This window comes from Protopterus annectens, chromosome 4.part1 (genome assembly GCF_019279795.1).
Source record: "Protopterus annectens isolate FY-2018-M chromosome 4.part1, PAN1.0, whole genome shotgun sequence".
NCBI classification, from domain to species: Eukaryota; Metazoa; Chordata; order Ceratodontiformes; family Protopteridae; genus Protopterus; species Protopterus annectens.
Window position 1 is genome coordinate 502,688,514 of NC_056734.1, and position 17,500 is coordinate 502,706,013.

The 17,500-nt window shown below is 40.8% G+C and overlaps 1 protein-coding gene across 4 annotated transcripts in view; it reads left to right on the plus strand.

The window, feature by feature from the left end:
• The window catches only part of PIGX (phosphatidylinositol glycan anchor biosynthesis class X), a 462,292-nt gene that overhangs the window by 45,259 nt on the left and 399,533 nt on the right, over positions 1–17,500 (plus strand). For all 4 annotated transcript variants that reach the window (XM_044070313.1, XM_044070318.1, XM_044070314.1 and 1 more), the window contains exon 2: positions 10,791–10,872. In XM_044070313.1, coding sequence (XP_043926248.1) covers positions 10,791–10,872 — 82 coding nt within the window. The remainder of the gene's footprint in view (positions 1–10,790; positions 10,873–17,500) is intronic.

Below are 17,500 nucleotides of genomic sequence, written 5' to 3' on the forward strand. Positions count from 1 at the left end.
TTCACATACACACATATATAGGCACACTTGCATACACGTGTGTGTGTGTGTGTGTGTGTGTGTGTGTGTGTGTATATATATATATATATATATATATATATATATATATATATATAATATGTATGTATAATTTGTGTGTGTATATGTATAACACTCGGAGGGCTGCACAGTTTCACTTCTAACTTTTCTATGGGCAATATGCTGGAATCTATTACTGAGATCATTATGAATACGAAAAAATTAAATTTAAAAACCAAAATGAAAACTGACTAATACAGCTAGACACGGACTGTTTATTTAATATAAGCGCTTTCGGGAGGGTTCAGACAAACACTGAAAATCACACAGCTTCCTATTTATGTATACTTTTAGGCATGTAACAATTGATTCTAAAAAAATTAACAAATTATCAAATTTATCAATTAAAACGCAAATTTAAAATAGGCATTTAAAAGTATTCAACTATAACCTTATAGACACCAAAAAAATGCTGAACCACTACTACTCAATAAACCTCACAATATTAGTTATATACATGTGAGTATTAAAGTAAAATATAAACTCAAACTAATCAAAACTTATACCTATACTCATAATGTAATTATATGCATGAATAAGTCCAAGTTCCTTTACTAGACAAAATTCATGACATAGTTCGTTATAAGCATCAGAAAGTTATTTACCAGCAAGGAATGAAAACTTAAAAATTATACCTTTAAACTGATTAAAAGATTAAATATATATCATATTCAAATATTTATATGCACATTATTATATTAGCATGTAATATAAAACTTTAACACATTTTCCTTTAATTACTTTCTATTGAACACTTTAATTGAGAACCTGTTAGTCATCTGAGAAGATAAAAGGCAAGAAAACATTATGCTAAATTATCTACATAATGCTTTTAATTTCAGAGCGCATTTAATAGAGGCGTATTCATTAAGCCCTGGAGGCTGATAAGCAGATGTTCTAATTTGCCAGAACACCTCTTGTTCTTCTAGATGCAGCTGCCATGGACCTCCTCTTGTATCATTCTTAACTTGATGAACAACCACTAATGAAAATGAGTGATCAACTATGTATCTAACGAGAGCTCTGGTTAAATCCCTCCTCCCTATAGCCTACAGATGTTTATAAATTCTTTTTCTTAACATCCTTTCGGTTTTACCTATATAGGAGGGAAAGTTCTCGCACAGGGCCACGTACAGAACCCCTTTTGTTTTGGAATTATATTTACCATTCAGATGGTATATTTCCCATTAATTTTTATTCTTTCACCGGGCATGATATGTTTACGTTGTGGGCACATACCACATTTACCCATCCCTACAACTTTATTCTTGGTTTTACCCATCTCTACTAGATTCTTGAGATTAACATCTCTTGTATAAGTGAATTTAGATTGCGAGCCAATAATTTTACACAATGCATGATCTTCCAAAATAATACTTCAATTCTTAACAATTTCTTTAATAACTTCATGATCTATGCAGTATGTAAAGAGGAAACTTATACTAGGAGACTTACTTATGATTGTGTTAGTATTATTCATATGAATTTCCTCCTTCCTTAGCATTGTTCTTCCACATGTTTAAAATGTCCAGATTCCCTTTTAATTATAGCCATCTGGATATCCTCTATTAGAAAACATCGTTTTAATACTTTCACATTCGCAAACAAAATCTTGTTCAGAAATTATCCTGGCTGCTCTAACAAACTGCCCCTTCACTACCCCTCTTTTTTTGATGATAGGGGTGGCTACAAGTAAAATGGAGATAACTGTTTGAATGTGTAGGTTTCCTATAGATCATGGATTTAAATTTTTTTATTGTCTTTATCTTGACAAATCCTGACATCAAGAAAGTTAATTCCATCTACTCCAATGGTGTGTGTAAACTCAAGAAAATTAGTCATCTGTAAGATACTATTTATGAAGGCAGGTATCTGGTTTGTGTCCTTTCCATATAAAAAAACAGTTTTGGTACCTAGTGTACCAAGCAACATATTGTTGATACATAGGATTCTTAAACAGTAAATTACGTTCTCAAAATGCCATTACACTGTTTGTGAAACTACTTCCACAAGGGGACCCCATAGCTATCCCGTTTTTTTGGAGAAAAAATTGACCTTTAAAAAACAGTTTATTAGCAAGACCAATAAGGTTTCTACAAGATATATCTGTGTATTGTCCGCTTTTTTAAAAAACATAAAATTCCTGGTCCATTCAATACCCAATTGCTGGGGAATGACCGTATAGAAGTCTTTAACGTCTATGACCAGAAAGATAAAATCCTTGTTGTAAACCATTTGATTAATATTCTCCAAAAAACTCCAGGAGTCCCTACATATTTGTGGTTCATCCTGGATAAGGGATTTAAGAATACTGTCTACCTACTTTGCGCATGCGTAGGTGATGGACCCTCTCCCATCCACTATTGGCCTGAAAGGCGGATCTCCCAAACATTTGTGCATTTTCGGAGACCCAAAAATAGTTGGAGTCCTTGGGGCTGGCATAGAAAGAAAATGAAAAGTATCCATATCTATGCTGCCTTCTAAAAACAGATCATAAAGTACACCCCTGATTCTGTTATATGCCAGATGGACTTCATTTAGGCTAGCGTTTGAATATGCTTCAGACTGTAAGTGATCAAGCATCTTATTTTCATACTGATATTTGTCCATAAAGACAAGACCCCCACCCTTATCCGGCTTCATGACCTTAATTTTACATTGATTCAGTAGGGCAATGAATTCTGACTCGCTTTTAGATATGTTACAATTCACCTTTTTAGCATATTTATGGGAGTCCAATCTTGTCCTTAAATCAATTTCGCATAGTTTCTCAAAAATATTCAGTACACAGTAAACTGGGGGGGGGGGGGTTAAAGATGCTAGACGAGTGTGGGTGTGTTCCCCAAATTGAAAGCTAAATTCAACTTACGTACAAATAGTTTAAGGCCCACTGCCATTTTAACAAAATCAGCCCTCCTATCAGGTACAATCAAATGTTGATCAACTGTTAACGCAGTATAATTGTATATTTTGAAGTCCCCTTGCTGGCATGTAAGGACACTTGGTCCTTCAGGTGTAGGTGGTGTCATCTCCGCCGTTGGTTCCCTCGTTTTCTCCTCTGCACTTGATTCCTGTTGGTTCGATTGTTGTTGTTCCACCTGTTCACAACCCTCTGAAAACCCTGCTCCCCTTTAGTGTTATTTAATAATTCCCCTTGTTGATTATTTCCTTGTGCGTTAACATTGTTAGCATTGTTCTAATACGTTCACTCCTGTGAACAGGTAAATGTTCTTGAACAATAATGTCTTCTGTATCGTTGGGAGAAGCAACCGAACCAGTCATGTTGAACTTTTGATAGAGTTTGAAAGACTATGGGGAGGGGGGTAGTCATATTTATATCTTAAAAAAATCAGCATCCCCCTGTAAACTAATTTCAAGCTGTTCAAGTTCTTCTTTCAAACTTACAATTTCAGTATTATAAAAATTAATTAAGGAAAGTAAAAAGTCAACACCCTGCCTATCAAACAGGGCAAGCAATTCCTGGTGGTATGGGGAATCATTAACAAGTCCAGCAGGATAACGCCATGGATGCAAACCTTTAGGTATTACTTTCTTTGTAATACATTCCTGAGATCATTATGTTTTTCCACTTTACAGAATCAGTCCTATGCATGCGATTATTTTTTTGGGGGGGGTGGGGGGGGAGTTAAAGAAGCAGCTTAAGTAGCTTTAGATAAATTGTATGTGCTCTTTCAGTCTCCTCCCTCAGGTATGCTGTATGACAGCAGCCACTTGAAATATGACTCTCGCCATTTAGGATTTCATCTGTCATTTTGTGGGAGTGCAAGTTTGAACTGAGTATCGCCACATGTTTGTCTTTTTTGTCAAAGCAAAACATGTCTTCTGTTCCTTGCTTTTGGTTTTTGTGCAGGCCATCATCGGATCAACAAGTTGGAAAACATCTCTAAAATGGACCTCAGAATATCTGCAACTCCATTGCATAATTTAAATTTCACAGTATGCACTGCAAAGCTGTGTACTGTTGCGAGGATGCAGGAAAAGGCAAAAAGCAACTCTTTCTTATTGTCATGATTTTTTTGTTTTTTCAGGTCATCATTGATTTGAAGGATGGTAGTGGTTACTTTTAAAATGTATGCTCGTATTTCTAGGACCTCCCTTGTTTCTGGGGGCCTTGCAGGCACTCTCGGCTTCAGTTATTTTCTCAACCTTCATTACAGGACAGTATGACCCAATTAGTGTGTGAGACATGCATGATAAAGCGGAAGAGCAAAATAAAAAGAAATCTGGATAATGAGAGAGGCTGTGGTGGCAGCAGTGGGGAATGAAGCCCTACACCTAGGGTGCTAGTTCACCTAAGGTTGTCCCTGTTTATCTTAATTTGTTGGAAACTGATCAGAGTTGGAAACTGATCCAAGTTGAAACACAACTTATGGCTCCATATAATATGTTGGCCTGTGTGGTCCTTGAGTGGCTTTACCCTACCTACATATTTTCTTCATGGGTCATTATCATTGGACCCCTTTTTTTCCATTTTTCTACATGGGGTCAGGGTATCTTGTAAACTGTCTGCAACTCTCTCGATTCAGTGCTGCACTCCTGCCTTCGACATTTCATTCCTGACTGTCGCTCATCTTCTTTTACGCAGTCCTCCCACCTCTTTGCTGGATGACCTCGCTTCCTCGTACCTTGTTCCTGTCTGTCCCAAATTCTCATCACCAGATTGTCTTCTGCTTTTTTGCACGTGTCCAGACCACAGTTATCTGTTCTCTTTGATCCTTTCTGCCATTGGATCTACTCTGGCTTCTGCTCTTATGTCCTCACTTCATCTGTCCCGCAATGTGCATCCTACCACCCTTGTTGGGCACTTCATTTCCATCATCTCTAGGTTTCTCAACCGTTCTGCCTTTAATGCCCAGGTTTCTGTACCATATAGTAGTACTGGTCGCACCACTGCCTTTGTACACTTACTTTTCATCTTCTTTGGCATTCTTATGTCGGACTATACCTGACATTCTGCGCCATTTGGCTGCAGACTTCCTTTTTTTTTCAGCCACCTCTCCCAGATACTTGAAGCTGTTTACCTGTTCCGCTGTCTTCCCTTGTATCTTTGTTCTTAGCTTCTTCTGATTTCCCCAATTTGCTGCCATTACCACTCTTATCTGTGCTTAGTTTCATCCCACGTGCCTTTAGTTTTGCATTCCATTCTCCTATCCTTTGCCCATGTTCTTGCTCAGTCTGCCTGTTAATGCCTCATTGTCTGCATACAGCAACTTTCTCCCTTGTATCTTTGTTCTTAGCTTCTTCTGATTTCCCCAATTTGCTGCCATTACCACTCTTATCTGTGCTTAGTTTCATCCCACGTGCCTTTAGTTTTGCATTCCATGTTCTTGCTCAGTCTGCCTGTTAATGCCTCATTGTCTGCATACAGCAACTTTCTCCCCTCCAACCTGTTTACTTATGTAGTCCATCATCCAGTACGAACAGCAGTGGGCTCGGAGCTGAACCCTGGTGTACTCACGCTCCCACTGGGAAACCCCACTACGAGGCCGAGCACTGTTTTGTACTTGAGTCATTGGGTCCTTGTACATAGCCCGCACTAATTCTACCAATGTTTATGGGACTTCAAACCACCTCAGTAATGCCCAGATCGTATTTCTTGGGACCTTGTCGTATGCTTTCTCCAAGTCTTAGGAATGCCCATTTTAGACTCTCCTCTTCTGTAGCTGTTTCTCAAGTAACTATCTCATTGCAAACATCAGGTCAGTTGTGCTGCACCCAGATCTGAACTGCTAATCTCCCATCTTACTTTCTACTATTCTGCGTATCCATTTGTCAATCACCCTCTCCAGAACTTTCATGCAATGTGATGAGTTTGATGCCTCTGTACTGCCCAGAGTTGTGGATATCCCCTTTGTTCTTGTACACTGGCATGTGTATGCTTATTCTCAGTCATCTGGAATACTCTCTTTCTCTCCACAGTTACAAGTGCCCTCAGGGCTATTTCTCCCCTATCTCACCCAGCATCTTTATCATATCTGCTGCAACCTCATCTGAGCCTGCTGCTTTCCCTGACTTTATTTTCCTTAGTGCTGTTCTTACTTTCATCTACCTTTGATGTCCTGTGGACTGTGAGCAGGTTGTTGTCGGCATCCCTTATCAAGGGTGTCTGTCTTTATCTTTCTGTCTTTGCCTTGCAACCTGATTTAGTTTCTTAAGTGACTTGCTGATCATTTTCCAGAAGTTGGTAGAGTGCCTCTGATGCCCTATTCTTTGATGCAACTTCTTAGCTTCTTTTGTTAGCCAACCCAGTAGTCCTTCCTAGCTTGGTCAGTCTCTTCTATCTCCTAGTTCTCCCTGCACTCCTCCTTTCTTTTGATGGCTTTCTGGACCTCTGCATTCCAACACCAGCTTTCCTTGTGTGTGTGTGTGTGTGTCTCATATCAAGCCTACCTTTCTTTAGGTGTCCTGATTTGATTTATATTTTTTGATAAAGTTTGTGTTAAAACCCTCCATCTCTATTCCCCCCCCCCTTTCCTAGTTGGTGGACTTTGCCCAGTTGAAGTGGACCACAAGTGTCTTTGAAAAAATGTCATCACAGGACAACCACCACAGTTACCTTTACTGTTTGTGGAAGAAACAGGAAGTGTACTTGTCATGAATTAACCATTTTGACACTTAATATCACAACTGACTGCTGTGAATCTTTATATACTAGGAAAACTCTGGTCGGGAGGGTTCAAAGCCTTGATGCCGGTTTGGCAGAGTTTGCCAGCACAAACCTCTTCCAGAAAACACACTGGTTATAACTGGTCCTTTCTTCTGTGGCATTTTATCCAAAAACTAAGAAAATGTTGTTTCTAAAGTAGGCTGTTGTTTCTACAGTAGTATGCCAGGTTGTGGAATTAAAGTATGGCTCTTATCTAGTGGTACAGTTAACTGAAGTGCAGAACTGATAAATTAGGCTGTGACACCCAGAGTAGTAATCTCATTACAGCCTTTCCTAAGATCATTACAAGTTACCCGTGGTATGTCATTGGTGAAGACTCTTCATCCTCTTTCCATGTTGTAGGTAGACCCTAATCTCCATTTTCTTCCAAAACCTACAGGCTCGTCTGTCTTCAGTGCCAGTTTTGAGGTTGCTGGTGTAGAGTCTTGCACCATTGACTGGTGCCAGAGCTAGCATAAGTGACTGGTCTGTGGTGTGCTTGTGTGCATGGTATGCCTTTGTGTCGAAGGCTTCAATGTGTATTGTACATAGGCCTCATTGAAACAGATTATCATTTCATTCCAACACTGTGCCTGGCACATGCCCTTGTTCTGGTGCTTTCTTGTCCCCTTACCAGAGTCCAGTTCACGTTCCCCTTATGAGAGCCACGCTAGACTTAAAATTATGTTGTCTGCCTAGTCTATTGAGATACAATGTGAATCACAGGCATCTCACACCTTTCATAGCAGGAATGCTTGATTTTATTCCCGAATGGCCATCATATACATTTTTCTCTGAGTTTGTTGTATAAGCTATTCATAGCTATCGCACATTTTCAGTTAAAAAGGTAGCTAAATTCCAGGCTTTTGTAAAGCTTGTAATTTTGTATTCCTATGTTATGAGCACTGCAAACTCTTCCCCATACACACTTCCTGAGTTGTCCAAGACTGCAATCCAGGAGCTGTTGACATGTGGGGGAAAAGCAGCCTCGGGGTCAAGTTTAAAATTGTAGGAAAGGGTGGGCTTTTCCTTTAAATGGCACAGCTGAGAAATGATTTTTCATGTTGGAATGAAGTCCGGATATTTTAAGAAGCACAAAGAAACTGTGGTAAAATGAAATCTCTGGGTATCCCATGAAGATTAATGCAGCATACACAAAAAAAGTTTTTGTTATGGTCCTTGCAAAGTCCATGATCCCTTTCACTGTTTGCAATGTGATGTGCCAACAAGAACTAATAACTGAGACAGCGGAATCCCTGTTTGACCCTGTATTCATTTGAATTCGTGTTTTGAAGATACAGAGTATCAGTTTTATCAAGACATGGTTTTTAAGTACTATCCGCAGTAATGTCATAAACATTCACGGTCTCCCCCAACATAAATGTCTATTGACAGCTGAATGTGTCGAGCACACTTTCCCTATCACTGTTGAGCAAATTCACATTGATATTCATTGCATAGGACTGAAGGTACTGAATCTTGTAACAAGGACTTTCAGGAACAGTTTGTAAATAGTGTATGCTTTTTTCTTTATCACCTTATTCAACATGTAAAAATGGACTCTTCCCAAGCCTTCATTTTTCTGAGAGAACCATCTGGGCACAAAGTGCTCGATTGTCCAAACTACTAGGTTTTCGTTACTAAATCTCAGTCTTGACCTTTCTATCTTGCCGACCTCCTGACGCTCTCTTATTTTTTAAAAAAAGTGATGGCCAAGACTCATCAGACACAATCAGCATTCCCATTCTTTCCTTAGTCTGTAGGAAGCATTTAATGCAGTTAATGTACTCCATAGTCATAATAGGAATGCCCTTTTTTCAACCCCTACCCAAAGCCAGATTGACTACAGATGCCTCATTTCCTGGGGTTGCTGGGAAGGCTTTCAGGATGGACCAGGTACCATGCAGATAGGCTCTTCCAGTAGATTTTGATGCCTCATGAATTGTCCTTCAATCTAGTGGTTGGTACATTTAGTATTTCACTGCTAGGAAAAGCCTTGGTGCGATCTGTTTGCACCTCCTATTAGCATCAATTGCAGCAATTACTTTCCATCATCCCTCCACAAGAATAGCCAATAAGGGATGCCTTGGTCTGTCAGTTGCCATCTGTATTTCTCTGTGTGATGCTCATACTCTCCTTTTTGGATCAAGCAAATTAGATTCCCCTTGCTCAGGCTTCTCATGAAGTAGCCCTGGTTCTGGATCCACAACTGTCTTCCCAGTTGTCCACAAAGCCTGTTCTGGACATTCAACCTAACCATATTTTCCCCCAATTCCAGCAGAGTAATCCATATTCTGTCTGCCTCACAAACTTATGTGCAAACTCTACACTTGGAAATGAGAAGCGCAGACAAACTTTTCCACATCAGGGACTGGACCTTTTTGTATTGACTCCCTGTACTGTGTGTAATCATGTATGTATGATGTATATTGTGTATGTAATATTTCATCAGGGATGTCTTAAACTGTACATCTTCCAATACCTCCCCAACTGTTCCAGCAGAGGGGGCCACTTGCTCCTTGCCTTGGATGGTCACAGACCACTGTATTTACACCAAACAAAAGCAGTCAGGAAAGATGGTCAGTTATTTATGTACCCTTCAAGCTGGGACACTAACAGAATGTCCTTGTTCAAGTAGTTTTTCAAACTCTGTAATGTTTGTATGTAAATCTATAACAAAGCTGAAGGTTGATTCCACTAGATCCATGGCCATCTTTGCAGCCTTCAAACTTTTCTCAATTTATGGCATGTTGTGCAGCAGCAACTTAAACGCCTGTAATGTAGTTCAAGTTTTGTAAACCTGGGCATCTCCAGATCTTTATTGTTTGTGACTATCCTCCAGGGCATCCCACTCATGCTTTACCTAGGAAAGCAAGTAGCTTGGAAATCTGTCTCCTAATTTGAAGCTTGACAGATGGAATAATAGAAGTTGTCCACTTACATTAATGATAGATATTTTATCTAGTTTGTCAACATGATGCTGGATTTTTATTTCTAGTCTACTGACAACCAATCCACCATTCCCTCACCAAATTATAGGTTTCTTTTTGATGGACGTAGTAGACCATTGCTTATTGCATCTGCCTGGACTCACTGTTTGAGCAGCGAACTCTGAGGAGACATTAGGGGATGGGCGCCTAGTAGACCATTGCTTATTGCATCTTCCTGGACTCTGAGCAGCAGACTCTGAAGGGACATTAGGGGACGGGTGCACTTTGAGAGCAGCTGCTGGAAGGATGAGTTGTCTGGTGGCTGACATTCAAAGTGATTTGGATTAAATAATGATAATTTAAGCGTGTAACTTATGTTTTTACAAATTGATAGTTGAGAAGACTATAAATGTAACTTTGCAGTATTATGTATGTTGGGCAGTGTTATATACAGAATTTTTCAGTGTCCCCATAAGCATGCCCTTATCTTACAGTGAGTGAGCATTTCTAGTGGCAGCCCGAATGTGTTCAGTCTTTTTTAATTTGATGTAGATAAACTACATAAATTCTGGTATGTGGATCAAATTAATTCATATTGGTATGATATTAGTGTCCTCATCAAACTGAAAAGCTGTAACCCCCATAGATTGTCTGAATACAAAGATACTGAAGATATCTGTGCGTTTTGCAGCCTGTGTATGCATATTTGACTCTCCATATGGTCGATACTAAAAATCAGATTACTTGTATTTGTATATTTTGCAGTCAAATGAAAGAACTCTGGGCAGTGTAAGGGGGGTGGAGCTGACTGGCTGATAACATCACCTTTTTGCACTTTTTAGAATAAATTGCTGGAAATACACATTAGTGCTCACACATTTTGTTAGTCATGTATATGAAATACACTAAGGTAACCAAATAAGATAAGGGGAATGAGTCTGTAGGGCAGGAGGGCAAGTATGGATTGGAGTACTTTGTATTTCACTGTTTCTCAGTAAGACATTTTGACTCCTTTAGAGCAGCAGTCCAAGACTAGTTTAAGGGGTTGGATTTGAGTGAATGCGGTGCCTGCTAGAGATGCATGTAGTACACTAATGTACCGTCTGATTTTTCAGGTGCACTGTCATCTTGTCCTGATGAAAGTTGGCCAGCATCAGTTACTGTAACCAGAACAATTCTCAAGGATGGATTTCACAGGTATGTTTTTCTCAATTTTTTAATGTAATTTTGTAATATAATTCTGTTGCCAAAGGGATGCATATTTTTTGGCTTTTGATCTTGTTCCCTTGAACCAAGCATAAGATTTTCTGAAATGTAACAGTAAAGGACATTGGACAAGCATTCATCTCAAAACAATGGAAAAATGTTATGAGTAATGGACAACTTGGATTCCTAAAAATGTGCAGCTCTCCTGGACAGGACTTGTACAGTTTGGAAGCACTAAGTGGTGACATGGGCAGCAATTTAGATATGCAGGATGAGGGTGCTGCTTGCAAGTGGGCTACATGCTTTGGTGTATAAATGAGGTGCAATGAACTGTGCAAGCTAACACATGCATAGAACTACATGAGTCATTTAAGGGAGTATAATTACCAACATTTTCTGTTAATCTTAACTTAAATCTTAACCAAGATGACTGGCTGGGTATCCAAATTTACTCGGGCAGACGGACTGACTGGCTTACACTCCTTGAGTACTGGAAAGGCATAGTTGGCCGTATGACTCAATAGCCTTGGAATATCTATGTATGTGTGCCACAATGATGGGATCTCATGAGAACTGAAAGTGTAAACTCTTGACTGCTACTCCTACAAATAAAGCAGTTCAGAGAGGCTGTGCTGCACATGCTAACACTTGTCTCAGGAAGATGGCACACAAGTAAAAGCCACTTACAGTATTTGCAACTGCAGTACTGTGATGTCTTTGCGAACACCTATGGGATGCATAAAAGAAAAGGATTGTACAAGAAAGTATTGAGAAGTTGAAGGCAGCAAACTGGGCCCCACAAAATGTTTCACAAGTTGCAAACTGAAGGTCTAGTAAATATTGCTTTGTCACAAGTAAATCTGGTCTTTGTGTTAAACATTAAACTAGGATGACAAAATGTACTTTTATGAGTGTATCGATTAGGTGTGTGAACTCCTACTTGGAGGGGTTCCATTATCCTGTAAGAGTAATTGTTGTAATTTTTGTACTCTCTTTGCATAAACTAGTAAGATTGCTCTCCGAACTATAGAATATAATTTGGTATTTCTGCTAGAAACAACCTCTTGGTATCATTTTATGCTTGTTTTTCCAATTTATTGGGAAAGGTATACCTGACTTAACGGTTCATTAACTGTAAAAGATATTGGTTCATGTGCTCCAGGCAGGTATGTCTCTAGCCTTAATCAGCATTGTACCATCACCCAGAATGCTCAATACAAACAAAAAATGATTAACTTTTAACAATTGGCTCAGTTTCTGGTGTCATTCTAAGGGGATCCAGTACCTGTCTGCCTGGGAAGACATGATTGACAGACCACTGTGCTATGCCAGAGATGGCCTGCATCTGTCTCCCTTGGGCTTCAGGCTCCTGGCAAAGGCTCTTTCCTTCCACATAGTGGCTATGTCTTGAACTCAAAACTACCAAAATGGGAATCTCTCATCCAAACATAATTTAAAATAAAAATCATGTTGGTGAAAGCTAGGAGTCTGAACATGAACCTTCACTCATTGCAAGCATTTTTAACCGTGGAAGATGCTGACATTTGTGCAGTCACAGAAACCTGGTTCAAAGGTGCGGAGAGCACCCCACCCTTGCCTGGTTACCCATCTTATACATACAGACCCCAAACTGAGGGCAACAAAACCAAAGGAGGTGGTTTTCAGTATGTATTAGATTTACACACCTTCAGACTAGTCAGTTAAACGCACAGGAGATGCTCCAGGTGCAGTTAACAGTTGACAAGACCCCTATTCAAATCATAGTTGGCTACAGGCCCCCAATGTCTCCTATCTGGACCTCCTCAAATTTATTAAGATTCAACCCTATACCTGGATCCTGGGCGAGTTTTAACTACCCAACCACTGATTGGAAGAACTACTCAAGCCAGAACACAAAGCTCAAAGATTCCTTGATGTAGTCAATGCAGAGTGCCTTGGACCATCCCTGATAAGATCAGACCACAAAGTGGTCACCTTTGAAGTCTTCCCCCCAGCTAGGGTTAAACGAAACAAATCTCTTCAAAGCTGATTACAGCCTCCTGTTGGGGACTGTCTAAACAGCTTCACAGCCCCCTTCCCAACAGTAGGAACTGGTACTAATGTCGAAACCTGCACCGAAGTACTATATTTACATTTATGTAAATGCATGTATTCAGCAGTACTGGACAGGACAAAATCCTCCTCCTAAAGGCAGAGTAAACCTGTCTGGTCGACATCAGCTATAAATAAACTCTACAACAAAAGGAAAAAAATTGCTGTCCAAAGACCAAGAAGGAACAGGTGCCAAATTGAAAGCAGTCTCTCGTTGGCCTAAACGGACAAATAAGGGTATTAATGAAATCCTCCAAAGCTAATTTCAACTCCATACTGGCCACATCTACTAAAGACGATCATACTGTCACATTATGTCCACACTGTAAGGGGAAACGCCCAAATCTGCTGAGAACTGATGGTCAAAGACACCACGTACAGAAATACCATGGATATAGCCAACCTGCCGGCAGACAGGTTCAGTGAAAACTTCACCCATCCCCTTATCTCTAGGGAACAAGTTATTACCGCCCCCTCAAAGGCTAAAAATGCAGCTTCCATGGGACCTGGTAACATCCCAGGCTGTGTCCTGCATCAACTCGGGCAGGAACTCGCAGCACCATTTAGCCACCCTATTCAACCTAAGCCTGAGTACCAGCTCCATCCCAGCCTAGTGGAGAACATCCACCGATTTCAGGCAATTATAAAACCTCTATCAGCCTAACTAACCTGGTTTGCAATGCCATGGAACACATCATCATGGACCACATTAACAAGGACATTGGCAGCCTCCAAATGCTTGATCCCACACAGTTTGGTTTTGTCAAGGGGAGATCATGCCTTAAATTTTGTAAACTTCTTTGAGTCGGTCACCAAAGCCATGGATGAGGAGAAGTCTGCGCATGCCATTTACCTTGACCTGGCCAAAGCCTTTGACACTGTTCCCCATTCGGGCATAATAAACTATCCCAACTTGGTATAAATCTGTATGTAACCAGATGGGTAGCTAACTGGCTCACTGATGGAACTCACTGGGGAAGACAACCTCAAGTAGTAAACCTGTAATGAGCAGTGTACACCATGGATCAATCGGGGGGGGGGGGCTGCTGTTCGGGATATACTTCTCTGAGGTGCAAGCCAAAACCAGAGGACTATGGCTGACTGTGTTTGCAGATGACTGCAAGTTGGCTGCTGCCAACTCCTTTAGTGGTGTAGACATACTACAAGAGGTTCTCATTCAGACAAATCACTGGTGCCAGAGACACAGCCTCAAACTAAATGCCAAAAAAAAAAATGCATAATCACCCCCTTTGGGGATGACGTCTCCACAAATTATCACATTGATAACCAGGTCTTAAGCACGCAAGCAGTTGTGAAGGACCTGGGCACCCAAGTTGATGGCAATCTAACTTTTGAGCACCCTGTTGCATCCTTTTGTACAGAGAGCTTTGTACATGGCACACCTCATTGCTAAGGATATTTCTTCCAGGAACAAGGAAGTCATAACTTCCCTTTATTCCTCCCTTATCAGGCCCATCATTGAGTATAACTCCCCTTTCGGCATGTTCCTCGCAAAGCACATGCAGCAGTTGGAGAGACCAAAGGGGTTCCTGACGAGAATTCAGGGCTTCAAAAATCTATCCTACATGGATAGGCTGAAAGTCCTGTCCCTTTAGTCTCTCATACAGACTCCTCAGAGGTGATCTATGTCTGGCATATACAGATCAATCTCTGACTTCACCTTGATAAAATTGATGCATATCTGCAGGCCAAACTCAACTCGTGTGATCTGCACGCAAAACCTCAACTTGGTCCGCAACATCAATGTGCTTGCTGGCAGGACAGATTTGTCTCACTCCCCCATCTGGAGAATACACTCCCTCTCCATGTCAAGCAGAGTACTTTCCCTCTTAGTATCCTGGGTGACTGGATGGGAAATGGAAAATACAACCCCTGGGATTCCACCTGTGTCCATGCTGGACAGGGGCATTGGGTGCTGACTTGTAGGAACATGGGCTAATGTATTGGCTACACTTTTGGCTAGTAGCCTAGTAACTTGCTATGATCCTGTATTGTATATAGTACAAAAATTACCCAAATCATTGTACTTTAGGATAATGGAACCATTCCATGGGGGTTTTGTAGCATCTGTCAATAAGTGTGTAACAGTTGGTATATTTTTTAATCGTATCATAATTTACCTTTTTACACTAAGAAAAGATTTACTTGAGATACTGGAGGTCTAGTATGTATTGCATTATGTGAAATTTTGAAACATTGTGGGTATGATCACGAGAAAGTTCAGAAAATTGATTTATTGAGCACTTGTATGATGAGACAAAATGCTAACATTGCATTATTTAGAAATACATTGCAGAACATTCTTAAGTAAAGTTCATTTTTTGGGATTGGAAAAGGTTTATAAGGTATTGGGGAAGGAGACTGTAAAAATCTGGTTAAACAAAAGGAAGGATTATGGCAGTTGAGGTTACAGGCCGATAGGGCACATGGCTTTAAATGGTAAAGTTAGTATAAAACTTTAAAGCTAGGAGGCTGAGAAATTGTAACTGTTGCAGTTTTTATAACCTTATGAACTCTCATTGCATTTTATGTCCAATGTTATTTTTTTTCCTTTGTCGTGTGGATCTTGAGTAAATTGGCAAGTGAAATGTTTGTCTTCATAATCGGACTTCAGTGTGGAGGATGAACGTGCTTAGTAAAGTTATTTTTTAGCTGCTGACTTTTGTGCATCTGTGTTTAGTGTGCCATTACTCTTGTATGTTGTAGCATGTCACCACTCCTTAAGACACTTGCAGAATATCACCATAATGTAGCTGGCATTTATAAAATGCAGCCACATGACATCGAAACTCTGCACAGTAACCCCCACATTTGCTATATTTACCTTGACAAAAGCCTGCCAGTAACAAAAGTCCTAAACATCAAGTAAAAGTAATGCTGTCCACTTGCAATACCATTGAAGGCACTGTGAGTTGTGGTGTCTCAGGTCCATCATATCAATGCCTGCAGTTTTCCCCTGTACTGGTAATGCATGTGTCTGTTGTCAGCATCTGTAAGTCATACCAGTTATCTTTTCTGAATGAACCATCATGGGGCCCAGCAAGGCTTCTGTGTGAAAGGACATTGAGCCTAATCTTGGCCTTTTAGCACCATGCTTATCTGGTGGATACTAGCAGTCGGTCATAGCATTAGAAATGTCTTTGAAGAATAGTGCCGCTTTCAGAAGTGGTAGCCTGTGACTTACTCCTCCAGTGTGGTTTCTTAATTGTTGGTAGCAGACATGCATCTGTGAAGTAGCACAGTGTGCATACCTCTGTGCAGTAGGTCTCCTATATAAAACTTGTGGCCATGATATGTCAGAGATGAGCATAAGCAGCAGCCTGTTCTTTAAGGTGTTGATGCACAGCAGCTAAGGATAACCGATTCACAAGATGCTTGAGCACCCTGACCTGATTTGCTTGCGTGCTGTGCAGAGGTATAACTGGAGGTTACCAGTTTGTATTCTGAGGTCCCACAGATTTGTGGAGCTTTATTGGATATCTGGGCATCTGTATTAAGAACAGTAGCAACACTTTCTGGACCCTTAGGCTGTTCTGAGGAGATATTTGGTACTCTGCTGATGTGTGGGTATGCTGTTTGCTGTCAACCTTCCTATGGGTGTGCACTGTTCAACTCCACTTTACATTAGACTGGCAGTATAAATGTGTACATGCACCAATTAATTGTACTAGCTACAGGTTTAGCTCGCAGTGTAGCCCACAATACATTTCTGTTGCTCGCGCTCTCTCTCTCTCTCCGAGATATATATTAGAGAGAGCATGCCCTGTGTATGAGCTATGTGTGCTGGCCTAATATTGGGTACAGCATTACAGTGCAGGAACTGGATGTTTTGACTCCTAATAAAACGGATGCACTCTGCAGAGAGTGCATGTGTGCCAGTATACTAAAATTGCACCTTGTGTTTGTATATGTATTTGTGTGTGTGGTGCGTGTATATGTGTGTGTATGTATATATATAATATATATATGTGTGTGTGTATATATATATATCTCTCTGTCTCTCTCTGTGTCTCTCTCTCTCTCTGTGTCTCTCTCTGTGTGTGTCTCTCTCTCTCTCTCTGTGTCCCTCTCTCTCTCTCTGTCCCCTCTCTCTCTCTGTCCCCTCTCTCTCTCTGTCCCCTCTCTCTCTCTCTCTGTGTCCCCTCTCTCTCTCTGTGTCCCCTCTCTCTCTCTCTCTGTGTCCCCCTCTCTCTCTCTCTCTGTGTCCCCCTCTCTCTCTCTGTGTCCCTCTCTCTCTCTCTGTGTCCCTCTCTCTCTCTCTCTGTGTCCCCCTCTCTCTCTCTGTGTCCCCCTCTCTCTCTCTGTGTCCCCCTCTCTCTCTCTGTGTCCCCCTCTCTCTCTCTGTGTGTCCCCCTCTCTCTCTCTCTGTGTGCCCCTCTCTCTCTCTGTGTGCCCCTCTCTCTCTCTCTGTGTGCCCCTCTCTCTCTCTCTCTGTGTGCCCCTCTCTCTCTCTCTGTGTGCCCCTCTCTCTCTCTCTCTGTGTGCCCCTCTCTCTCTCTGTGCCCCT